At 31.5% G+C, this 26,933-nt stretch overlaps 2 protein-coding genes across 2 annotated transcripts; both read right to left on the bottom strand.

The window, feature by feature from the left end:
• Positions 1–12,946: 12,946 nt before the first annotated feature.
• On the bottom strand, positions 12,947–13,819 carry LOC129905690 (uncharacterized). The gene is made up of 3 exons (XM_055981229.1): positions 13,656–13,819; positions 13,170–13,601; positions 12,947–13,100 (listed from the first exon to the last, which is right to left on the bottom strand). Exons 1-3 carry the CDS (start codon positions 13,711–13,713, stop codon positions 12,970–12,972), a joined length of 621 nt encoding a protein of 206 aa, XP_055837204.1. The 5' UTR covers positions 13,714–13,819; the 3' UTR covers positions 12,947–12,969.
• An 849-nt stretch (positions 13,820–14,668) lies between these two features.
• On the bottom strand, positions 14,669–23,902 carry LOC129906034 (apolipoprotein D-like). Its single transcript, XM_055981657.1, has 6 exons — positions 23,741–23,902; positions 23,571–23,685; positions 23,368–23,498; positions 23,184–23,266; positions 22,994–23,092; positions 14,669–14,902 (listed from the first exon to the last, which is right to left on the bottom strand). The coding sequence occupies exons 1-6, from the start codon at positions 23,749–23,751 to the stop codon at positions 14,766–14,768; spliced, it is 576 nt and encodes a 191-aa protein (XP_055837632.1). The 5' UTR covers positions 23,752–23,902; the 3' UTR covers positions 14,669–14,765.
• Between the last annotated feature and the right edge of the window lie 3,031 nt (positions 23,903–26,933).

Below are 26,933 nucleotides of genomic sequence, written 5' to 3'. Positions count from 1 at the left end.
TTTGTAATTCAAAGTTTATTTGGTAGAGGTTGATAAAGGGTGTTGCCTCCTTGCCGGTCTGTCGGAACATGGTCACATAATTAAAATCGAACCAATGGAATGCAATTCGAACTAAAAGTTGCATGCGATTTTCCTTAATTAAATTTAATTAGACTTGTGGCGGTATGATGTTAATTTAGAATACATGTTTAGTTTAGGAATGTATATGAGTTTCAGACAAACAAAAATCTACAACTGAAATCTAAAAATTAAGCATGACCATGTAGGTACCTACTTATAGGGAAGCACGGGAAGTTGGAAATAGTTTGTTATTTTATTGCTAGTTTGTTACAACTCAATTTATTAAGGAAATTTTGAGTTTAGTGTACTTTTATCTTTAGCTTTTGGAGTGCTTCGCTAATTTCATTTTTTTAATATTAAAAAACAATTAAGAAACAGAATAAAATTATTTGTTTAATATCATTACAATACTTTTTATTTTAATATTTGGAAGTAGTAGGTAATTTATTTTACTATTTACTTTACTAATTAAAAGTCTATTTTTTTGGTATCGTTATTTTTCAAAAAGTCAATATTTACCTCATATTCAACTAACATGAAAAAAAATTTACAATTGACTTAAAATAACTTACTTCTAAGATACATTGATAGATATTAAACAATGACAAAGTTATAAAATATAAATAAATAAAATACATGTATGTATAAACTTAATTTAAAAAGTTTGTTGTCTTCGATGTGTTCAAACCCGGATGTTCAAAAAAGGTATTGATCACCTCATTTTTAAATGCATCAAAAATAGACATAGATCCATGGGTTAATGACTTCCAACTTTACTCAGTTTCCCATATTTAGAGCCTTAACTTTTGATCTCAGGGGTTTCGTTTGAAAAAAAAAACATCACTTTGGGAATCTTGAAAAAAAATCCAGTCAGATACTTGAATATCGATTCAAATTTTTTTAATCTGAAGTTGCATATGGCACATGAAATTTTTTTCATTTCCTTCTCCTTATCACTTCTTCAACCTGTCAGAATCAGAAATCTTACTTTGAATTGGCAAATGGAAAACATTACCTAGAATTTCGCATATTTGCATACGTTCTTTCACACTTTATATATAATCAACATTTGTTTTCGTAAATTCTTGAATATGTTTTTTTATATGAAACAAAAAAAAATGCTCACATAAAGTTACGACTAATGTCGTTTTCTTTCACTCTATTAAGGAGTACTCTAAATTTTTACTCCTTTTTCTGGAGTGAAAGAACATAATGAGAGTAATTTTTTTATTTGTAATTGTGTGTGTGACAAGGCAAAAATGGATAATTTCCTTGAAAAAAATAGTAATAACAGGCCTAGGGACAAATTTTATGAATTGAAAAAAAAAAAAATTAATATTGATAACATATGAAGCATTCGTTGATAAGTCTGCTTCTACACGAAGATGCAAGGCGCAGAAATTATGTTCGAATTTCCTTTTGATTTTCGTTTCGGTGCGTCGCGCGCTTCTACACGTAGTATTTTTTTGAAGGCGCAAATTTGACAGCTATTTTCTTTGGTTTTATTTTGTTCTTGTTTTCGTATGACGACTTCTGCAGGAAGACGTAGTCGCACAAGATGCACATAAGAACAAGGGAGAGAGAAAGATCGATTTCTCCTTTGCTCTTATGTGCATCTTGTGCGTCTACTTAATTCCAAAAAAAACACCAAAATATACAAAAAAAAAAAACAACTCCAGTGGGGTCCATGTGCAACGAACATTTAATAAATTAAAAACGTTACTATACACGCAAATAATACACAACCGACGAAGCAGACTCCGCGACCGACGAAATAAAATAAAGCAGAACAGCAAAAAAAGAACAATATCAAAGAGAAACGTCAAAAAGAGTCACAAATTTTTTTACCGGAGACTCACGGTAAAAAATCTTCCTTCCCTTTTCTTCGAACTTCATTTCTCCCTTGCTCTTATGTGCGTCTCGCGCTTTGCGTCTTCGTGTAGAAGCGGACTTAATTTTTAATTTTGATATATTTTTCATTATACTTCTCATCGGTTTTTTCAGCCTAATTGACACACACCCTTAGGTTGATAATTGTAAAATAAAAATATCCCATCATCGCAGAAAAAAAATGGGATTTTTTTTTATCTGGCACAGGATTTTTTTTTTTATTGATGAAGAGCACTGGCTGAAAATTTTTTTATTCGGTTTTCAATTTCATTTTGGAAAAAGTGAAGAATTAACGAAAAAAATGGAAGAAATATATCTGGCGGAATATAATACAATAAAAAATATATTCATTAATGGTTGTTTTTGTTAATAACAAAAGAGTTTGAAAGAAAAACTTTTCGCATTTTTCACTTTTCAAACAAAATTTTAAAATGTCAAACTTCAAATTCATAAGTGTGTGTGCAAATCGGTGTAAATCTGACTAAAAATGTGGAGTAAATCCGGGGTACTCCGTAGTACTAAAATTACTCCGGAGTAATTTTTTTTTTACACTTTTGTGGCGTCAAAGAACACAAAACCTTCAAAAGTGCAAAAATTAGTACTAAAAGGGTACTCTCATTGGAGTGAAAGAAAACGACATAAAAATAAATCTCTTGACAATATCCATTTGCTAAGAAAGCTCGTTACATCCGAAACAAAAATCCCAGTTTGAAGTTTAAATTGACATAAGAAGGTCTGGGGTTTGGGTACTACCAAAATAAACAAATGTTCAAATTTTCAGTCCAAGTTACGTCAAAAAACCTCATGAGAGAGAAATTTTATTTTCCCTAATTCGCTCCAGCGAATCCTTATTCATAGTCATCACTGGAGTCGAAATTTTTCTCAAGTGAATGTCTGAGGAGGCAGTTTTACTTGAGGAAACGCTTAAGTTATTTTCAGTCAGTTGACGAACGAAATTTTAAATAGTTTGTATGTAGCCCAGGGAAATTAGTAATTTAAATCGCATTTTTCGCGGGACAAAATTTTTTTCATGAAATGTGTTCGGGTGGTTGTCCTTATCATAAAAGTCAATTTGTTGGGATAATTGGAGGTTGGGAACAGCCGCCATCTTGAAAAAGAGATTGGTATCGTTTTTATTGAATAGCTCCATTGTTATTCATTTTAACAAAAAATGACAAAGGTAAGACTTATTAACAATAAAATTATCTAAGAAATGATATACAAAACAATTCCATGAGTTGATTAAATAAAATTTTATAGTTGGTCAAAGTGCGGGTTTGTATCGCAAGGTTGGGACAAAATGACATTTTTTCATATATCTGACGAACTTTTGATTTGTTTGGATAATTCTTTATGAATGAATTGTTGTACTTATAATTACCTATAAAATGAGCCCACAATCGTTATTGTCACCATCGTATTGTAGAAGTAATCTAACTCCGAAACTCTCCATGTACTAGTCAAAAGTAAGAAAAAAGCTGTTTTTTTGCTAGTAGGCCGAGAAAATTTTGGGAGTAGAGGTAAAACCAAAATATAAGTACGCAGTTTTGCAGCCATACGCGTGTTAATATCGATTTCAAAGGTCTGACAACTCTAATTTTGTGCTTTATACAGTTTTTGGGGGGTTAAATAACGTAAGTTTTCCAGTTAATGTGAATGGGCTAAATTTATACTATTTGAAATTATAAATATACAAGCTGATGCTCTATTATTTTTCCTAAATCTGAACACCCCAATCTTGAGGATGTGACCAATAGAACTATATATAAGCCGTTTATACGATTATGTTTTAGAAGCTTTTTTTGTTTAGATTTTTGTTTGTTTATTTGAATTGAAAAGCCTGATATGGTTAGTTAAAAAAGCTTATATCGTGAGTTCTATTAACCCCATAGCCGAGATTGAGGTGTCCAGATTTAGGAAAAATAATAGAGCATCAGCTTGTATATTTATAATTTCAAATAGTATAAATTTAGCCCATTCACATTAACTGGAAAACTTACGTTATTTAACCCCCCAAAAACTGTATAAAGCACAAAATTAGAGTTGTCAGACCTTTGAAATCGATATTAACACGCGTATGGCTGCAAAACTGCGTACTTATATTTTGGTTTTACCTCTACTCCCAAAATTTTCTCGGCCTACTAGCAAAAAAACAGCTTTTTTCTTACTTTTGACTAGTACATGGAGAGATTCGGAGTTAGATTACTTCTACAATACGATGGTGACAATAACGATTGTGGGCTCATTTTATAGGTAATTATAAGTACAACAATTCATTCATAAAGAATTATCCAAACAAATCAAAAGTTCGTCAGATATATGAAAAAATGTCATTTTGTCCCAACCTTGCGATACAAACCCGCACCTTGAGCAACTATAAAATTTTATTTAATCAACTCACGGAATTGTTTTGTATATCATTTCTTAGATAATTTTATTGTTAATAAGTCTTACCTTTGTCATTTTTTGTTAAAATGAATAACAATGGAGCTATTCAATAAAAACGATACCAATCTCTTTTCCAAGATGGCGGCTGTTCCCAACCTCCAATTATCCCAACAAATTGACTTTTGTGATAAGGACAACCACCCGAACACATTTCATGAAAAAAAATTTGTCCCGCGAAAAATGCGATTTCATGCCCATATTTTGACTAATTTCCCTGAGCTAATGTATTATTTTTAAATATTGTCTAATAGCGACAAAAAAAACCGATACACTGTGGGCGAGAACGCTATTTTAGCTGGAATTAATTATAGAATTATAGAAATTCTCGAAATAGTCTAAAATTGCAATAAAAGGCAGTAAGATGATGTAATAATGATAATTTGATGGTACAACAGACACTAAAGATAAGAACAACAACAAAAATAAACGAAATATTATGTTAAATAAGGTTTCCTAGTATTTAGAACAGATGTTATTGGTAAAAAACAAAATTATGGGTTCTTTGAAGTTTGAACGCATCAAATTCGAAAATAGTGTCATTGAACGCGAACAAAAGTTGTTTTTACTTAAGCCTGGTACGCTGCTCGCGCTAAATTTTAGCTGAGATAAAATTCCCATACAAGTTATCGATAATTTGTATGGGATCCATTTTAGCTCAGATAAAATTTTTCGATAATTTGTATGGGAGCTAAAATTTAGCGCGAGCAGCGTACCAGGCTTTAACATGGAAGGCAAAATGTTAATGCAAATAAAAAAACCGTTATTTGAAAACATTGAACTAGTTTTTTTTTATCGTAAGTGGTTTTTCTGAATATTTTGCTCCCTATACTTCCAGAGTTACAGCGAAAAAAATTTGATCTAGTAGGACACAGTTTTATTTAAAACAAAAAGCCATAGGTATAGCCTAGTTACAAGCTTAGGAACTTTCGTGTTACATGAAATCGGTGCTAAAAACATACTTTACTTTAAAACTAATACACAAAAGTTCCATATAGTAACAATTTATTAGAAAATACTATATTTACATAGATAAATCACTCATTGTTAAACTGCAAAATGTTCACAATCGATCCGTTAAAAAAAAAAAACAGTAAAAAAAGTGTATATGGAGGAAAAAGTAGCCTTTTTTCTTTGTTTTTTCTTCGAATACTTGCTTTTCGATTGAGTTTTTTATGCAGCCAGTGAAGATTTTGACTTCAATTTTATGTCGTTTTCTTTCACTCCAATGAGAGTACCCTTTTAGTACTTATTTTTGCACTTTTGAAGGTTTTGTGTTCTTTGACGCCACAAAAGTGTAAAAAAAAATTACTCCGGAGTAATTTTAGTACTACGGAGTACCCCGGATTTACTCCACATTTTTAGTCAGATTTACACCGATTTGCACACGCACTTGCACACACACTTATGAATTTGAAGTTTGACATTTTAAAATTTTGTGTGAAAACTGAAAAATGCGAAAAGTTTTTCTTTCAAACTCTTTTGTTATTAACAGAAAACAACCATTATGAATATATTTTCTACTGTATTATATTCCGCCAGATATATTTCTTCCATTTTTGCGTTGATTCTTCACTTTTTCCAAAATGAAATCGAAAACCGAATAAAAAAAATTTTCCGCCAGTGTTCTTCATCAATAAAAAAAATCCTGTGCCATATAACAAAAAAATCCCATTTTTTTCTGCGTTGATGGGATATTTGTATGTTACAATTATAAAATCAAACTAAGGGTGTGTGTCAATTAGGCTGAAGAAAACCGATCAGAAGCATAATGAAAAATATACCAAAAGTAAAACTAAGTCCGCTTCTACACGTAGACGCAAAGCGCGAGACGCACATGAGAGCAAAGGAGAAATCGATCTTTCTCTCTTGTTCTTATGTGCATCTCGTGCGTCTACGTCTTCCTGTAAAAGTCGTCATACGAATATAAGAATAAAATAAAACCAAAGAAAACAACTGTCTAATTTACGTCTTCAAAAAAATAATACGTGTAGAAGCGCGTGACGCACCGAAACGAAAATCAAAAGGAAATTGGAAGATGATTTCTGTTCCTTCCGTCTTCGTGTATTATCCCTTCAAGCAAGAAAACTGAGTTCAACAAAGAAACTCCGACCTCAGACCGCGAAAATCGGGCTTGCACTCACACACTTGCAACTTTTTGTGTATGAACGCAAAGTCGAACGAGAATCGAGGTGAAAAATGAGAAAAGGAAAAGAAAGACAAGGCCAACAAGAGCCAAAGCGTCATTTTGTTATTTTTTGTTGAAGTGTTTGGTCGCGTGTGTCTCGTGTCTCGTGTCGTTGTTTGTATAATATTAGTTTATTAATTATAAACAATTTTATTAAATTATAAACAATATGGAAAACAAAAAAGGTATGTTTTATATATCGCTCAAAGTGTTTGGGTTAAAATGTTGTTTCTTCTTGTGTTGTAGATGTAATCTCTAATGATGAAGAAAAATCTAGAAGGTGAAACATGCGATTGGGTATCTAAAAAAACACCAACAACAGCAGCAGCATCAAATGAAATAAAATGAAAAAAAAATGTATTGTATTTATTGTGAAAATTTCGTTTGCCAAAATAAAATGAAAAATAAAACAGTTTCAGTGAAAAAAAAAATAAATCTTGTTCTTTTTTTGGTCGCAAATGCGAAATGTCATCCCTTTCGTATTCCTCTTTCTGGTAGGTTTTCGCTGCTCCGGCTCAGGTCCGCCTTCGGCTCCGTTTTCTCGGAATGGAGATTTTCACCACACCAATACATATGCAATCGACTTCGCGGTGATTATAATTTCCATACTAATTTGAGCCGCCTTCGGACCAGTTTCTGATCCGAAGTCGGACTCAGCTCCGCCTCAGGCGGAGCGGATTCGGACCGAGGTCGGACCTGTTTGCTTGAAGGGATGCTTCATATGTTATTAATATTAATTTTTCTTTTCAATTCATAAAATGTTTTCCCTAGGCCTGTTATCACTATTTTTTCAAGGAAATTATCCATTTTTGACTTGTCACACACATTATTACATAAAAAAAAATTACTCTCATTATGTTCTTTCACTCCAGAAAAAGGAGTACAAATTTAGAGTACTCCTTAATAGAGTGAAAGAAAACGACATTATATAATGTCGTTTTCTTTCACTCTATTAAGGAGTACTCTAAATTTTTACTCCATTTTCTGGAGTGAAAGAACATAATGAGAGTAATTTTTTTGTTTGTAATTGTGTGTGTGACAAGACAAAAATTGATAATTTCCTTGAAAAAAATAGTGATAACCGGCCTAGGGAAAAATTTGTAAAAACTAAAAAAAAAATCGCAGTAGTTAATATTTTTTCTACTTCCAAGGGGGCAATTACTTCAAGCAAATGCTTCATGGTATATTTTGATTTCGAATATTAGGGTTTTTCATGAAACTCCTCCCATACTCGCCCATACAAAACTATCTGAAAAGTAAAGTATTTTTTAGAAGACGCCAATTTGACAGCTATTTTCTTTAGTTTTATGTTGTTTTTGTTTTCGTATGTATTTTTATTCAAAAAAAAGCACCAAAATATACTTGAATAAATTAAAAAAGTTACTATACACGCAAATAATACACAACCGACGAAGCAGACTCTGCGACCAACGAAATCCAATAAAGCAAAACAACAAAAAAAGAACAAGATCAAAGAGAAACGTTAAAAAGAGTCACACAATTTTTTGCCGGAGACTCACGGTAGAAATTCTTCCTTCCCTTTTTTTTGAATTTTCTTTCTTACTTGCTCTTATGCGCGCCTCGCGCTTTGCGTCTTCGTGTAGAAGCGGACTAAGTTTTACTTTTGGTATATTTTTCATTATGCTTCTGATCGGTTTTTTCAGCCTAATTGACACACACCCTTAGTTTGATTTCATAATTGTAAAATAAAAAATATCCCATCAACGCAGAAAAAAATGGGATTTTTTTATTATATGATACAGGATTTTTTTTTATTGATGCACAACACTGGCTGAAAATTTTTTTTATTCGGTTTTCAATTTCATTTTGGAAAAAGTGAAGAATTAACGAAAAAATGGAAGAAATATATCTAGCGGAATATTATACAATAGAAAATATATTCATAATGATTGTTTTTGTTAATAACCAAAGAGTTTGAAAGAAAAACTTTTCGCATTTTTCACTTTTCAAACAAAATTTTAAAATGTCAAACTTCAACTTCATAAGTGTGTGTGCAAATCGGTGTAAATCTGACTAAAAATGTGGAGTAAATCCGGGGTACTCCGTAGTACTAAAATTACTCCGGAGTAATTTTTTTTTTACACTTTTGTGGCGTCAAAGAACACAAAAACTTCAAAAGTGCAAAAATAAGTACTAAAAGGGTACTCTCATTGGAGTGAAAGAAAACGACATAAGCAATTATAGCTAGTCCATTTATCTATCGAATAATGTCGTTTTCTTTCACTCTATTAAGGAGTACTCTAAATTTTTACTCCTTTTTCTGGAGTGAAAGAACATAATTAGAGTAATTTAATTTTTTGTAATTGTGTGTGTGACAAGGCAAAAATTGATAATTTCCTTGAAAAAAATAGTGATAATAGCCCTAGGGAAGAATTTTATGAATTGAAAAAAAAAATTAATATTAATAACATAGAAGCATAAAAAGCGTTCGTTGTCTGCTTCTACACGAAGACTCAAGGCGCAGAAATTATCTTCAAATTTCCTTTTGATTTTCGATTCGGTGCGTCGCGCGCTTCTTCACGTCGTATTCTGTGTATCTTGTGCGTCTACGTTTTCGTGTGGAAGCAGACTATGTATTTTAATAAAAAAAAAAAAAAAAAACAACTCCAGTAGGGTCTAAAAACTTTTGAATAAATTAAAAACGTTACTATACACGACCGACGAAATAAAATAAAGCAGAACAGCAAAAAAAAGAACAAGATCAAAGAGAAACGTCAAAAAGAGTCACAAAATTTTTTACCGGAGACTCACGGTAGAAAATCTTCCTTCCCTTTTTTTTTATTTATCCCTTGCTTTATTTTTTATTTCTCCCTTGCTCTTATGTGCGTCTCACACTTTGCGTCTTCGTGTAGAAGCGGATTTAGTTTTACTTTTAGTATATTTTTCATTATATTTCTGATCGGTTTTTTTCAGCTTAATTGATATACACCCATAGTTTGATCATTGTAAAATAAAAATATCCCATCATCGCAGAAAAAAAATGGGATTTTTTTTTTATCTGGCACAGGATTTTTTTTTTATTGATAAAGAACACTGGCTGTTTTATTCGGTTTTCAATTTCATTTGAGAAAAGTGAAGAATTAACGAAATGATGGAAGAAATATATATGGCGGAATATAATATAATAGGAAATATATTCATAATGGTTGTTCTTGTTAATAACAAAAGAATTGTAAAGAAAAACTTTTCGCATTTTTCTCTTTTCAAACAAATTTTTAAAATGTCAAACTTCAAATTCATAAGTGTGTGTGCAAATCGGTGTAAATCTGACTAAAAATGTGGAGTAATGTCGTTTTCTTTCACTCCAATGAGAGTACCCTTTTAGTACTTATTTTTGCACTTTTGAAGGTTTTGTGTTCTTTGACGCCACAAAAGTGTAAAAAAAAAATTACTCCGGAGTAATTTTAGTACTACGGAGTACCCCGGATTTACTCCACATTTTTAGTCAGATTTACACCGATTTGCACACGCACTTGCACACACACTTATGAATTTGAAGTTTGACATTTTAAAATTTTGTTTGAAAATTGAAAAATTCGAAAAGTTTTTCTTTCAAACTCTTTTGTTATTTACAGAAAACAACCATTATGAATATATTTTTACTGTATTATATTCCGCCAGATATATTTCTTCCATTTTTTTCGTTAATTCTTCACTTTTTCCAAAATGAAATTGAAAACCGAATAAAAAAAATTTTCCGCCAGTGTTCTTCATCAATCAAAAAAAATCCTGTGCCATATAACAAAAAAATCCCATTTTTTTCTGCGTTGATGGGATATTTTTATTTTACAATTATAAAATCAAACTAAGGGTGTGCGTCAATTAGGCTGAAAAAAACCGATCAGAAGCATAATGAAAAATACCAAAAGCAAAACTAAGTCCGCTTCTACACGAAGACGCAAAGCGCGATACGCACATAAGAGCAAAGGAGAAATAAAGTTCGAAAAAAAAGGAAGGAAGATTCTCTACCGTGAGTCTCCGGTAAAAAAATTTGTGACTCTTTTTGACGTTTATCTTTGATCTTGTTCTTTTTTTTTGCTGTTCTGCTTTATTTTATTTCGTCGGTTGCGGAATCTGCTTCGTCGGTTGTGTATTATTTGCGTGTATAGTAACGTTTTTAATTTATGCAAAAGTTTTCGTTCCACATAGACCCCGCACGGGGGTTGTTTTTTTTTGTATATTTTGGTGTTTTTTTTTTTTTTTTTAAATACATAGTCTGCTTCTACACGAATACGTAGACGCACAAGATGCTCATAAGAGCAAAGGAGAAATCGATCTTTCTCCCTCTCTTGTTCTTATGTGCATCCCTTCAAGCAAGAAAACTGAGTTCAACAAAGAAACTCCGACCTCAGACCGCGAAAATCGGGCTTGCACTCACACACTTGCAACTTTTTGTGTATGAACACAAAGTCGAACGAGAATCGTGGTGAAAAATGAGAAAAGGAAAAGAAAGACAAGGCCAACAAGAGCCAAAGCGTCATTTTGTTATTTTTTGTTGTAGTGTTTGGTCGCTTCGTGTCTCGTGTCGTTGTTTGTATTATGTTAGTTTATTAATTATAAACAATTTTATTAAATTATAAACAATATAGAAAACAAAAAAGGTATGTTTTATATATCGCTCAAAGTGTTTGGGTTAAAATGTTGTTTCTTCTTGTGTTGTAGATGTAATCTCTAATGATGAAGAAAAATCTAGAAGGTGAAACATGCGATTGGGTATCTAAAAAAACACCAACAACAGCAGCAGCATCAAATAAAATAAAATGAAAAAAAATGTATTGTATTTTATATTGTATTTATTGTGAAAATTTCGTTTGCCAAAATAAAATAAAAAATAAAACAGTTTCAGTGAAAAGAAAAATAAATCTTGTTCTTTTTTTTGGTCGCAAATGCGAAATGTCATCCCTTTCTTATTCCTCTTTCTGGTAGGTTTTCGCTGCTCCGGCTCAGGTCCGCCTTCGGCTCCGTTTTCTCGGAATGGAGATTTTCACCACACCAATACATATGCAATCGACTTCGCGGTGATTATAATTTCCATACTAATTTGAGCCGCCTTCGGACCAGTTTCTGATCCGAAGTCGGACTCAGCTCCGCCTCAGGCGGAGCGGATTCGGACCGAGGTCGGACCTGTTTGCTCGTGCGTCTACGTCTTCCTATAGAAGTCGTCATACGAAAACAAGAACAGAATAAAACCAAAGAAAATAACTCAAATTTGCGTGTAGAAGCCCGTGACGCACCGTAACGAAAATCAAAAGGAAATTGGAAGATAATTTCTACGCCTTCCGTCTTCGTGTATTATGCTTCATATGTTTTAATATTATTTTTTTTTTCAATTCATAAAATGTTTTCCCTAGGCCTGTTATCACTATTTTTTTCAAGGATATTATCCATTTTTGCGATGTCACACACACTATTACATAAAAAAAAAATTACTCTCATTATGTTCTTTCACTCCAGAAAAAGGAGTAAAAATTTAGAGTACTCCTTAATAGAGTGAAAGAAAACGACATAAATCCGGGGTACTCCGTAGTACTAAAATTACTCCGGAGTAATTTTTTTTTTACACTTTTGTGGCGTCAAAGAACACAAAACCTTCAAAAGTGCAAAAATAAGTACTAAAAGGGTACTCTCATTGGAGTGAAAGAAAACGACATAAGACTAAAATTAGAAATATTGGATGAAGTTGACGTGGTTCCAGCTAAAATAGCGTTCTAGCTCTCAGTGCGATGGCGAATTTAAAACAAAAATGTTTTTTTTGATGACAGTTAATTCAAATTTTTGAGTTTGAGAAAAAAATTTCCTCAAGACAAGATTTTTCTTTACTCAATTAACAGCCCTATTTTCAATTCCCTTGTGCGATTAATTGAAATATTTCTCAGAGAAAAATCTTAACTCGAGTAACGACTATGAATTTCGGTCTTAATATTTAAAGAATTATTTTGTGTAGTTTTTGGCAGAATTTCATCCCCCATTCTAAAAATTTGACACTTTTCATATTTTAGCCCAATAAGTACCCAAACGGACTAAGAATAATCTTGTTTCAATTCAAGTACATTAACTTTAATTCAAATTTAGTTAAACAATGAAGTCTGCATTCATCCAACTATCGATTTTCCTCAGAGAACATGCACAGGAGCATACTCATAGCTATTGTTTAACTCCACTTTAACTTTACGAGGAAATTATAAAATATAATTTTTGATAAATTCGTTATTCTTAAAAACAGTTTTAAGAGTATCTATCGATACGCTTCATGTTGTTTATCTAAAGCCGGTTCATCAAAAGAGTTCTGTATTGATGAACTATCAACCATAAGAAAATATAAATAGAAAAACAGACGATGCATTTATTGAAAAACGTATAAACTTTTATTTTACTTTTAATTCCTCAGCTAAAAACAAGAACAATAATTTCACATTTTCATCAACATGACATGGATACTCCCATAAACTGGATACACGAATTAAGTCAGATCTCTGTTGGCAGTGAGCAAGTTCCTCTTAAAACAAAAAAAAAAAAAAACAATTCATGAACACTCAGTTTTAAAACAACCAAATAAAGCAATTACCTGTTACAAATCTCTTAACATCACATTCAGCTTGATATCGTTCGACAATGGTTTTTGCAAAATTTATGAAATCTTCTATAAACCATGTCCTATAAAATATCTCCGAACTGGTTCCTTGAAGTTTGGCTAAAGCATTGAGTTGTCTTAAAGCTTCTTTTGTATTCTTTAAAATATCTTCAAACACACTGAAAATAATAGCTAGCTTATCGCAAAATGGTTGCAGTTCTTCAGGATATAAAGAATCTCCTGGGGATTTGCTTTCGAGACATTTTGTTTTAATTGCTTCAATTGAATTGCACAAAGATTGGCCACGTTTTTGTGCTATTTGCCATTTGGCGAAATTATCCAACAAAGTCTTGGTGATTGTATCGAGGCGCGTTTTGCAAGTTAACAATTGGTCATTTTGCAACTTTGGCCTGGGACTGTCGAGAACTTAAAATATTTTGATGGGTATTTAAATTATAGAGGAATATAATATTTTCTTACATCTTACAGGTGTTAGGGTTGTTAAACTTGTGTCCACTTTCGGGGGAGTCGAACTCATGTTTATTCAACTATTTTTGTCCAAAATAATTTTTGTTCACTTCCAAAAATTAAAAACAAACAAATGAAGAATACAACACGCATGACAATTCATTTAACAGCTGATTCTGAAGTTGACATTTCGAATCTGCCATACCCTATTTTTAGATTTGAGCTGTATTACCGACAGTGTGCTTAACCACAGATGGCGCTAAGATCAATCGTTACAATTTGAAATGGAATTTGTATTATTTTTGCATTTTATGCTCTATTAAATTTTAATAAAAAACTGAACTGAATAAGCATAGTTATGATAGGAACGTGAAAATATGTCTCTTACTATAAGTGTCATAGAATATTATTGATGCATTCTAATTTATAGAATAAAGTCCATGTTTAAGGTAGTGGGGCAGAGTTCCGAATGATTCTGTTTATTTTTTTTTTTAATTTATTTTCTTTTTAAAATTACGTAATTATAACTAGAAACAAGCATATTTACATATAATGTAATGTTTGGTTTGTTTGTCTTTGTCTATTTCTTAATTCTTTTCAACCATGAAAACTTGTGTAATAAACTTTTAGAGACTTTGATTGGTCAGATGTCATAAAAAGCTATGAAAAATTTAGATGAAACTGAGTTCTGACCAATTAGAGCCGCTAAGAATTCAGAATTAAGCTCAGGTTATCTGGCACCTAATCGAAATTGACAATTTGAGAAACGAATATGTCGATTTTTACTACATCGGCACACATCGAGTCTAATTCATAGGTAACGACCACATGAATTTTATTCGTATCGGGAATTTTCTACGATTCCCAAAAAAATCAATCGCAATTTAAATCATAGAGACTATTTTTATTAAATTTTCCTTACGAACGGATTTCGTGATTATTTTGTCGAGAATCGTAGCAAATTTTCGATACGAATGGAATTCGTGATGAGGCGATACGAAATGAATCTCTTTGTTTTTCTTAAAAAAAAAAAAACATCAGCCACCTTTTGTAATTATTTTTTAATCATAAATTCAAAAAGTGTCAACAATTTCTTCATTTTTAATATTATTGTTTGTTGAATTAACTTGCAGGACAATTGTCTTGGTTTGTTTTTAATAAAAATCGTTTAGATAGTTTGTTGTCATCTATAACTTGTCTTGCCTGTGATATAACCGACTCACTTGGCTTCCGTTCTCTGGTTAGAACCCAAATAACTTCTGGAATTAAAAAAATGTTAAAGAAATTTAATTTATGTAATAAATAACCCAATTTCAAAATTGAACCCTGGTACGCTGTTCGCGCTGAATTTTAGCCGAGATAGAATTCCCATACAAGTTGTCGATAATTTGTATGGGGTAGATTTTAGCTCGGCTAAAATTTTTCGATAATTTGTATGTGCCTGGCTACACAGTGATTTTTCAATCGATTGAAAAATCACATGCGGTGGCTACACACTGTTGTGCCCAATCACGTTCCACTTTTACATTTTCTAGGAACAAACGTCAAAAAGAAGAAAAATTTAGCAATGGAACTGTACTACCCTCAGAAAATTCAGTTCCCTTCGTGAGCATCTTCCCCCTTCACTCCTCATCCCCCTTGCCTACAAACTCACTGCTTAGGCGATTGAAAAATTACCGTGTAGCCAGGCACTATGGGAGCCAAAATTTAGCGCGAGCTGCGTACCAGTGGTGCGTTCTTTTATTCGACGATGTTAACTATTGTTAACAATAGTTAACTTTCATCGTTCCTAAATGAGAAAAAAGTTACAAAATGTAACATCGTGACGTCACAACATCGTTCCTAAATCCAATGTTGAAGTGTCAAATAGTTACATTTTGTTACTTTTTCCAACTCAGCTCCTGGACTTGAGTTTCAATGTTAATCTGTCAAACACAACTAAATGAGGAAGAGAGGGGATGATGCATAGCCGTATTTAGGGGGGGGGGGTTTTGGGTGTTTAACCCCCCCCCCGAAATTTTTTTTCAGAAAATCAAAAGATACCTATATTATAAACATATACAAGTCTAATATGTGCAGCACTAAATGATTTGTTTTTGTATTTTAGTGATTTGATTACCTATATGAAAATCTCCCTTAAAATCACTACCAATTTTGCATCGTTGCAAAAGCTGTCGATGAAGTTTGTATAAAGGAAAACAAAAAATGTTTGGTTCATTACAAAGAGTTTTTATATATTTGACCATTTCCTTAAGCACTATGTTAACACCTTAAAATGCTCTTTTAAGAACCCTTTAAATACCACAAGTACTTATGCAGGGTTTTTGGTGCCGAGACTAAACTATGCTTTTTCAAAGGGTTTCGGTGGCCGAACTCGAATCCAAAGACGGACTTATTCGATCACATCTCGTTCTTGAAATATTACCCTTAAATCTATTTAAATCTTTCAGACATCTTTTCTACTGTCCGAGATATCTTCAGTTGCTTATTATCCACTTTTGTTCTATATGTTAACCTTAAATCCAGTATGTAAGCGAAAATAAATGTATCGATTTATTCAGAGACTGTAGTACCTACAACGCTAGGAAATAACCTCGAAAACTGGTAAAAAGCGGGATTTTCGATTTTCTAACTTCGGATTCGAGCTCAGCCTATAGAAAAGTATACCCTGGTTTCTGTAACAAAAACCTTGTTGACCAGTGTAATTAGCTCATGTCAAACAACTTGGATTATTTAAAATTTTGGTTTTTTAGTATTGCTAATTTCATTTAGAACTCAATAGATAGAATGTACCTGTCAATTTTCTGCTACAAAATTTCAGTGCAAGATTTTTCAATGTTTTATATACGAAATAATTTTTTTATAAAGCCTTAGAATGGTTAAAATTTGTTTCTTGAAAAAAATTTCTTGCTCGCTAACGCTCGCAATTTATATTCCTCTCCTCAAAAATACTTTAAAAGGATATTGGCAAATTTTTCGCTTCTACACAATTCAAATGACTATTTGATTTAGCGGGATTTAGAATCGACTGCAGTTACATATAGTTGATACAAAGTATTGTGATTTCTAAAAAAAATTTTGTTTGGTCTGAGCTAACCCCCCCCCGAAATGAAATCCTAGCTACGGCTATGGGATGATGTGAGAAGAGAATTTCTTGTTTGTTTCCATATTTGAAATTATTGAATGCATATTTTTGTTTCAATTTGCTTAGAATTCAATTAAAAAGAATTATTTCAGCACCAAATTAATTCTTTCTTGTTTATTCATTCATAAAATTACTCTCAAAAAATTTTCTTTTGACAGATCAACAAAATGTAACATTAGTCGTTTCTAAAGCCTGGTACGCTGCTCGCGCTAAATTTTAGCTGATGTCGAATTCATTTCAATGCAAAAATCGAATTTTCGGCGATCTCGAAGCGATTTTTTTCTGAAAATTATGTTCCATAGAAAAAAATTCGCCTCAAACGAAGCAGAATTCGAATTTTTTTTAATCCCTCTTTTTTGAGAGATTTACACGGATTTGCACACACACTTGGAACATTTGACATTTCTCAAACGTCAAGCTGAAAGATTCCTTCGTGTTGTTTGTTTATTTGGGAATACCAACTTCAAATAAGGAGTAAATTATAATGGAATATCGTGTTTTATTGCGGAAAATTATGAAATAAATAAAAAAAAAACAATGTGCGATCAAAATATAATTTTTCTTGGCATAGTTCTTGTGAAAAAGTCAAATTACTGTGACTTTTCTTCTCGTGATTATCTTCAGGAAATTTTTTTCTCTGTAAAACCACAGCATACGGCCAAATAATTAACCTTTTACTTCATCTTAATTCAGATCTTAATCAGTGGCGTAGATAGCTTTTTGCTAAGGGGGGGGATAGATCTAGTTCGCAAATTTTTTTTTAAGTTTTAATAATGCTTCTTTGTATTGTTTTTATTCTCTTTAAATTGGAGAAAGTTCTTTCGGTAGTTGACGTAGAAACCAGCAGTGTAGCTAATATCTTTAATAAAATATAAATACCAGGACAACTTTTTTCGGTGCAGCTTTCGAGCGCTTTCAATGAGTTCATAGAGGAAGTATTTTTCTTTCAAAATTTTTTGTAAAAATTTCATATTTTTTCCAACTTGGCACTAGAACAAAAATTGTGACCAATATTTCTATAGTAAGTTGGAATAGGTGATCCCGTACATGATCGTATTTTTTTTATTAAAAAAACAAAACCGACTTCCATTGTCAAAACTGGGTTTTATGGGTTTTCTAATAGTACTGAACAGGCACCAGCTTTTCAATACCTACAAAAAGAATTATCAAAACTGGTTCACTCGGTCCAAAGTTATGAGGTGAAAAACACAAAAAAAAGTACAGACGAATTGAATAACTCCTCCTTTTTGGAAGTCGGTAAAACAGTTAGGAAATCCCGATTGTTTAAATAATATTTCCTTCTTGGATGAAAACTATAAGGAAATCTTATTGTTTTTGTTCTATTTTATGTGGTCTAGTTTTTGGTAAAACTCAACAGTTTCATTAAATTTTTTAGCTGCTTTGTCTATTTCAGACGAAGAATCCTTAGAAAGAACCGGAAACCCTTCTAGTGTGTTTTCATGGTTTGTACATTTTTCTCCAAGGCGCATTACATAGAAATCGAGAAAAAGATTGAAAACAGTAACACTAAAATATTCTTTACTGTACTTTGAACCGAAGGGTTCGAACGATTCTTTTGTCGCTTCACTATTCTCTTATGTTTAACGCCTATGTCAAGGATTTCAGCTAATTTTTCCCATATACAAAAAACTTTCGAAAATGAGTCGTCTTCTGCCCGTTTAATTTTTAGTTGATCCCTTAAATCTTTAGCGAGCTCCATTGCTTGGACCAAGTCTAAATTCACTCTTTGAAATACCGACTTAATGGGGTTGGGTACGATTGACCGCATTTTAAAATCTTGTTCTTAAAACCTCGCATCTTAAAATCTCGCATTATGAAATCTTTTTTATCGAAATCTCGCAATTTCAAAATCTCGTTTACCAAAATCTCGCAACATTAAAATCTCGAAATTTATAATCTCGCATTGAAATAAAATATTTATTAATTCAATGCGAGATTATAAACCTACATGATATTGCTAGCTTAGGAAAGCCCAGAACCTCCCTCTTCTGTTTTTTCGTTTTGTTTTGAAGAGATAAATAGAAAAGGAAAAGGTTAGTGCACTGTCAGACGCCTATGCCAGTTTTTTAATAGTGTTCAGGGTCAACTGTTGAATGTTGGAGTCAAAAGGACTTAATGCATGTGAATTTGTTGTATTCGACCTTCTCTTTTCTTATAATCTTTTGCTTATACATTTTGCTGCCAAAAAAGCAATTTAAATTTAAGATACTTTACGCTCTTCTTTTAATGAGAGATTTTGATATAGAAAGAATTTAATGAACTTGCGAGATTATTTCTAAAATGCGAGATTTTAATATGCAGGATTTTGAAAATGCGAGATTTTGCTATGTGAGATGTTAAAAATGCGAAATTTTGCTTTGCGTGATTTTTGCAAAAATGCGAGATTTTGTTATAAGAGATTTTAGTTTGCGATCAATCGTACCGCTCCCGACTTAATGGCAACGAAAGTTGGTAAACCATATTTATAACATTTAAGCTAATCAAGAACTCGAAATCCATAGCGTTTTTTTTTTTTCAAAGTGCGCTTCTTCAACTTATTTATTCATGACTGTTTATACTGCACAATTATCGATCCCAATGGGGGGGGATATATCCCCCTGATCCCCCCCCTATCTACGCCACTGATCTTAATAATATCTGCAATTTCCTATTGATTTGGATTAAATTAAATTTATATTACCGAAGCAAATAAACAAAATTATTGATCAAAGGAACCTTTGGTTTTATTTTACAGAAATTGTTTTGATTTCAGCTTGACGTTCGTGTAAAAATTGTTGTCAAATGACACACACACAATCGCAAAAAGAATTCGGTTTGTTTTCATGTTCTTTTTTAACACCAAAAATTCCATTTTTTTGAGGCGATTCTAAAAATTGAAAGGAATTCGACATGAGATAAAATTCCCATACAAGTTATCGATAACTTGTATGGGATCCATTTTATCTTGGCTAAAAATTTTCGATAATTTGTATGGGAGCCAAAATTTAGCGCGAGCTGCGTACCTAAGATAAAAAATCAAATACACATTAGTTGTGTGTTTTAATTTATAAATTGAAAAATGTAGTTACCTATTCCTTTTTTATGAAAAAAATGTAAACAATTTGAAAAGACTTATGTTTTTATATTAAAATAAGAGTACCTACATATTTTTAATTAATAATAAGTAACTAATATTTAAGGAGAATTGAATTAGCTTGTAATTTTGTACATTTTTGTATGTACATAGCATAAAATGCACGACTGACCGCACTTGCTCTGAAGATTCAAGTTCCTTAGAACTTTAAACTTTTTTCAATTAAAATAAAATACATGACTGCGTCGCACGTACTTACTCTTATGTTTAAGGCTGCTTAAAATTCTAAAATTTCTTAAAATTCATAAAAGAAAATTTTTAATTTAGTTTAATTATAGGAAATTTAACTAAACCTTTTTAAAATAATATAAAATTTTTGAATTTTTTAATTTTTTTATTTGTATTTCTACCATTTTGACTTTGACAAAATACTCGATGGTAATTTTTCACTAACATGTTCCTTGTTGACTTTGGAGACTTTAAAATTGTTCGTTTCGCTTCAGCTGCGTACTAGGTTTTTGAAAATTTTTCTTAAATTTGACATTAAGTTCACTAAAAAAAAATTATCGTTAAATCGGATACATCGCTTACGAGAAAGACAGACACGAAGAAAAGGATCCTATAGTAGGTGCCGTTAATAACGGTAAAAAAAAAGGAAATTGTTTTTATATCAAAAGCGGAACCTTATATGATACAGCCGTTTAAGAAAAAAAAATATTTTTTATACATACAAAATTGCTAACATTTAAAAAAAAATCTGTAGGTATACCCTTTTGGAGAAAATAAGCTTTTCTATTTTCCTTATATGACAGGCACCGTTACTTTTAAACTGTAACCTAGCAGGTTTGAAGAAATTCTCATTAGGGGTTAATGCTTTAGAATTTAGAAATCCAATTTTTTTTGGTGTTCTCCACTATCATAATATTGTCTCCTAGTTCAACTTTCGATGTGATAAAGGCCGATAGAATCGATAAAATATCTGTTTTGGTGTCGTGAATCTCTTTTAAAAGCACATTTTGGTATTTTGAATTATGAACTTGATTTGATTCGATAGCAAAATTTATTGTAAAGGAAAAAGATCGAACAATAAATAACAAAATATTGCTCACAATAGAGCTTCACAACACCAAAATTCGTTTTCGATTATCGCCTATTGAAAAAAGTCGCAATAAGGGCCAATATTTCTGTTTCTTATCTGGTCATTGCCCAAATTTTGTTGGTAAAAAATATTTTTTGATTTAGATATCAGTTTTATAGTAGAGTAACTAAAGCAAATTATTAGGGAACCCGGCCGAACAGCTCTGATTTTGACGATTTTTTTTTCAAACGTAGGTAATTAAAAATACTTTAAAGCCTATAGTTTAAAAATTGCCGGTGTTGCCGTATTGTTTTTTAAAATTAAAATTAATTTTTTTTTAACAAAACCATTTTTTTTGCTTAAATTTCATAAAACAAATGATAGCAAATGATTCTCTAGGTAATTTAAGGAAAAATATATTAAAGGCAGTAAGGGACAATCTTCCATCGTTTAAGCGATAAATGCAATTTTCTAACATTTTGATCTCAAACACAAAAAAAATATTTTGAAAACAACGGCAACACCTACAATATTTTAAAATACATTTTTAAAAAACCAGAAGCTCATTCTTATCTCTTAAATATAAATCCACTAAATTTAATCAAAACTTTTTGAAAAAATGGTCCTCAAACTCAGAATTAAAAAAAAAATGTTATTAGAAAAATTTAAAATTACTTTTTCCCAAACTTTTTCTAATAAAATATGAATTTATTAAAAACAAATTTTTGGTCATAAATATTATCAGTTGAATTTCGAAGCAGAAAAGGTAAAATATTATATCACACTTTTGAAAAAAAAAAAATGAAAAATTACTTCAATTTCAATGGTTTTTTTTATTAAAACTGAATTTTTGCATTGAAAAAAACGACATGTTAAAATTTTTTCAATAATTTTTTTTTTTTTCAAAAATCTGAGTTCAAGTTCCATTCTTTCAAAAGCCGTTCATTCAACTAACTTAATTTTAATTTTACATATATGACTAAGCTTCTAGCTTTTAAAAAATGTATATTTGAATATTGTAGGTGTTGCCGTTGTGTTTAAATATTTTTTTTTTGTGTTTGAAGTCAATTAATAAGAAAATTGCATCTATCGCTTGAACTATGGAAGATTGTCCCTCACTCCCATATATTTTTTTCCTTGAATTTCCTAGACAATCTTTTGGCATCAATTAATTTATGAAATTTAAGAAAATTTTTTGAAAAAAATTTGTTTTTGTTCACAAAAATCTTCAATTAAATTTAAAAAATCAAAACGGCAACGCCGGCAATTTTTAATCTATAGACTTTAAAGTATTTTTAATTACCGACGTTTGAAAAAAGATCATCAAAATCTAAGCTGTTCGGCCGGGTTCCCTAATATTGCCAATTTTTGAGCTTTAGTTACTCCACTATTAGAACAATTTTGTTTTGTATGATCATGTTATACCGCCTTAAATTTTAATTTATATCTTTTGAAAAAAAAAATCGTTAAATATGTATGTAATTATTTTAAATACATACGACTTAAAAGTACCTATATAAATGAGTATCATTTAAAAGGGTTATTTAAGGCTTATTTTAAATGCCATAGGTTTCTGAGACGTATGATTATACACATTTTCCTTAATAAACTTAATTGAAGATTTTTTTTTTAATTAATCGAAAAAATCCACTAAGTAACAATTTATTTTTTAATTTTAATCTGTTATTCTGATGCGTTTACGTGCTTTTTTTTTAGATAAGATACTACTTGCCACCTAGACACTTGAAATGATGTCATTAGCAAAAATAATATTCCAACCAGTTTTCAAGAGTAACTTGATTCATTTGTAAAATTTAATTAACACGTCAGATCTAGACGACCAAGACCCAACCCTTTGATTTAAAAAAGAACTCTTTCATTCAAATGAGAAAACAAAAATAAAATCAAAAAAAAACTGAATTTAAATCCAAAATAATTACTTAATTATACAATGTAGATACAATGGAATATGGAGATTGTACTCCGAAACAATATTAAATTCCTAAATAAGATATTTATACAACCCAACTTACTTGTATTGAAGATATTGTAGAAGTCCGTACAAGAATACACAACTGCGTAGCTGGAATAATCAGTCCCGAGAACCCAGTAATTGGATCCACTCACAAAATCTAAAATTTAATGAATTTCCCCCCCACAAATTTGCCCTCTCAATTCAAAACTGCAGATTCAATTCGAGTAATTAATGACAAAATTACTCACCTGGCATTCCAGAGAACCGTACAAGTAGCTTTGCCGGAGCCACCACTTTAGCCGTCCCAGAGATGTCTGATTTTCTGTTGGTTCTTCAAGAGTGCGAGAAGAGGAAAAAGATGAAATCTATGAATCTTAGATTCGGATTGTGTGTTTGCATGAGATTAGAATCGCTGCCATAGCATATACTCACATGGAATTAATGTTGAAATTATACACAGAGACAGTTCCATTTGGCAAGGATGCATATCTTGCGTAAGTGCATTTGCCTCCCGCCTCGAAGACGAACGGATAACGTTCGTATTCATACCATTGTCCGAGAAACTGAATATAAGGGTGTTAAGGTTTATAGTATTCATTTGAGAGTGCATAACTTGATCAATTAAGCTAACTTACGTCAGGGAGTTGGAAATTACTCTGTACTTGGACATTGGATGGACAGCTTCCAAGTCCTGGAACTTGGGCAAAAATAAGTGGCACAGCTGAGGCCACAAGAAGAAGAAGACTTATTCTAATAAAACATTGTTTAGTAGAAATTTAAAAGGCTTTTGTTTAGATTCGCTTACACTTTGGACATCGCAACTAAAAATAAACTCTGCAAGCTGGATGAAATCACGAGTCGAATGTTGGTAAATGAAGCTTTGAGGTCGGTGATGAAGTGATGTTTATTTTGCACGTTACACCGCTGAATGTGTAACTAGAGAACTGACTCACAACTCACTTAATTTACAGATGCGAGTGCAAAGATAATAACCAAAGCAAATTTGTTGTGATACAAATTATTTATTAGCGTTGTAACAACAAAAAAAGATTAAGTGAACCTGACGACAGTTGCAATTAATTGTTGGTTTAACGATCAAGAACTCAATGCAACTGCTCAGCTTTGTTGTGGTGGGCTCTATCAAACAAAATCAATTTACATTTCTTTTGTTCTGTGCATATTTTATGATTTTTTTTAATAAAAATAGTTATTACCTGTGGCTGTCTATAAATTCATTAATATAAAATTGATTTATAGACGTCGGTTAAGTCATACCATTAACGAATATAATAAGTGAAAACTTCTTTTATCTTGTAATAACTAGAGATTAGAGAGGCAGCATTGGATTCAGGGCGTACACACCATTGGGACAAGTTGGGCGATGCCCCGGGGCACCCAACACGCCAGGGCCCCCGACCGAAACATAACAATCTAGGTTGGAAGTTGGAATAGTGTTAAACGTATAGCTATACACAAGAATAGCTTTTCTCTAAACTAAAAACTGCTTCAAAAAACTTAATTAATCGAAATTATCAGTATTTTAATAGTCCCGACCTAAGATTTTATTTTCGAAATATCTCGAAAACCTGAGCCAAGTTTTTAAAACGGTTGTCACCACTGAATTCAGCACACTAGAATCGATGTGTCTCCGCTCTGTTACAAAATCGAACTATCACAGTGATTATTGCCCGAGATATCTTAAAATGAAGTAAGTGGGATTGGCTTCATATAACATAAAGGAGATAATGACTTTATAAAATTTCTGTGATAGAGATATAATATGCCAAACAATTGCGGATATCTCGGGCAGTAAAAAAGATATCGGATAGATTTAAAAAGGTCTTGAAAGATGGAAAATAGTTCTTTTAGAAACCGTTACTAAATATGCTCAAACAATTTTCCTTATATAAAAGAATAAGGTCCGAAGTACTGCATTTTCTAACGGTAATATTTCAAAAACGGGAGCTGATCAATTTTTTTGACTTCGGATTCGAGTTCAGCACACTGAAAACGTTCAGAAAAGTATATTTTTGTTTCGGCAACAAAAAAAAGTTTAATTTTGTTAACCAGTTATAGGTTATTAAAAAATATCTGAAAACTAGAAAAAACGTTGGTTGGACAGAACAGTTAATGAGGATAATGTCTTTTAGAAATATATCACTGAAGTTTTGAGAAGAAAGATAAATACAAATTATACAAATTCATTGAATAATCACATAATTTTTTTTTTGAGTGAATAATATGAACAAAAAATTAAATTCTTGGATTTATGAAATTGGGGTAGGAGCGATTGGTTTTGAAATTAACTTTAACCATTGAATAATTACAAATAGAAGTGACACCGCAGATTACTCAGGCGACCACAACGTACCGGAGAATAGATGAACTACATGTTTGCGCCTCAACTATCATGTATTTTCGAATTGAGTCTTAACTAATAATTTTTTTTAAACCTTCATAAAAAAATTAATAATTATTATTATACATTTCAAAGAGCTTATATTGATTTAAGTTTTCGTATATTGAAAAGTCATATAAGTCTAGAGAACAAGGACGATGCCTTTTACTCTTAGTGGCCTAGGTTTGAATACCGGTAAAAATTGAAATTGTTTTTTTTTTTTGTGGGGATTTTTTTTTGACAAATATAATTAATTTTTATTCTAGTATGTAAAAAAAAATAAACAAAGGATTTGATTTTGGGTTTCTAGATTTGCTTTTGGATTGTTGGATTTGCTTTTTTAATTCAACGCACGATACTAGCGACGACAATTTTACAGCGGAAGTTTCCCTGGGTGTCCACTTCTATTTGTAATTATTCAATACTTTAATCTAAACTAAATGCATAGTGAATAATATGGCCGTTACTTTAAACAGTTTTTCCCAAAAAGACAAATTATGATCACTTTTACTTTTCAATGTATACAACGCAAAAGTTCATTTCTTCCCCGAAAAAAATTATTTCTATTTTATTACCACGGAAACATTTCGCAAGTCAAACCGTAGGTATTCAAAAACTTGGTGAAAAGATTAAATGTGTATATTGTATACAATTTCGCATACGAATGCGAATTAAAAATAAATTATGTAGAGAATGGATTTTAAAGGTATTTCGAATCCAAAAGCTCAAAATAAAACGAGAAGCAGTTTATGGTTCAATGGACTTCCAAGGTAGAGGTACATATGTATATGTTGTACCTAAGATAAAACTAAGAAGTATAACTAAATATAATTTCAATATTTTGTTTTTTTACTAAGCTTCTCCACTTCTCTTTTTTAAGTTTAATCTACAGGTATCTACAAATACTAAGCCTATGTTTAGTATTTGATTACCTAGCTTTACGCTATAAAACCTTGTACCTTAGTTTGTAAATCCTATTAAATATCTATTTCTTATTTCTACACTTACCTAACGTAATGTACAAGCAGATCTTTTGTTTTTTTTTTTAAACTGCATAAATCGAAGTAAGGTACTTGATTTTGCACGCTAGAGTGGGGTATGAAGTACGTACCAGTCTCATGTCCATTACGATATCCAACTTGCAAAAAGCCTCTAGAGAGCAAAATATCTTAGATACATAATTCTTTAAATAATAATAATTCTCCAAAGCTCAATTATCTCTGCTGCAGAGCAAGTCAGGGGCAACAGATTAATTCAAATAAACTGATTAGTAGAGCCATAACCTTCTACTGTAGTCTTTTCAAGCTAACTAAAAGCGTTTGCGCCTTGACCCAGCAATGAAATCAATTGTATGTAATACCTTTCTTATTAGTGGCAAAAAAAAAACTAGAGTTGCAAGTAATTTGCATAAGACAACCCGTTCGTGTCCAACTGTACTTTTAACATCAAAATTTCAAACATTACCACATCGGTTAATATGAATTAGGAAATGATTTATTTAAATCCAATTAAACTTTCTTATATATAGGTTACCATTGGTTTGAGGCAGCTAGCCCTGTGAGGGCCTGTATCCGAAATTTTTTTGAACGGCCCCTTTTTT

This window comes from Episyrphus balteatus, chromosome 1 (genome assembly GCF_945859705.1).
Source record: "Episyrphus balteatus chromosome 1, idEpiBalt1.1, whole genome shotgun sequence".
Lineage (NCBI taxonomy): Eukaryota > Metazoa > Arthropoda > Insecta > Diptera > Syrphidae > Episyrphus > Episyrphus balteatus.
Note: the sequence above shows the minus strand (reverse complement) of the source record. Positions and strands in the feature narration are given on the sequence as shown.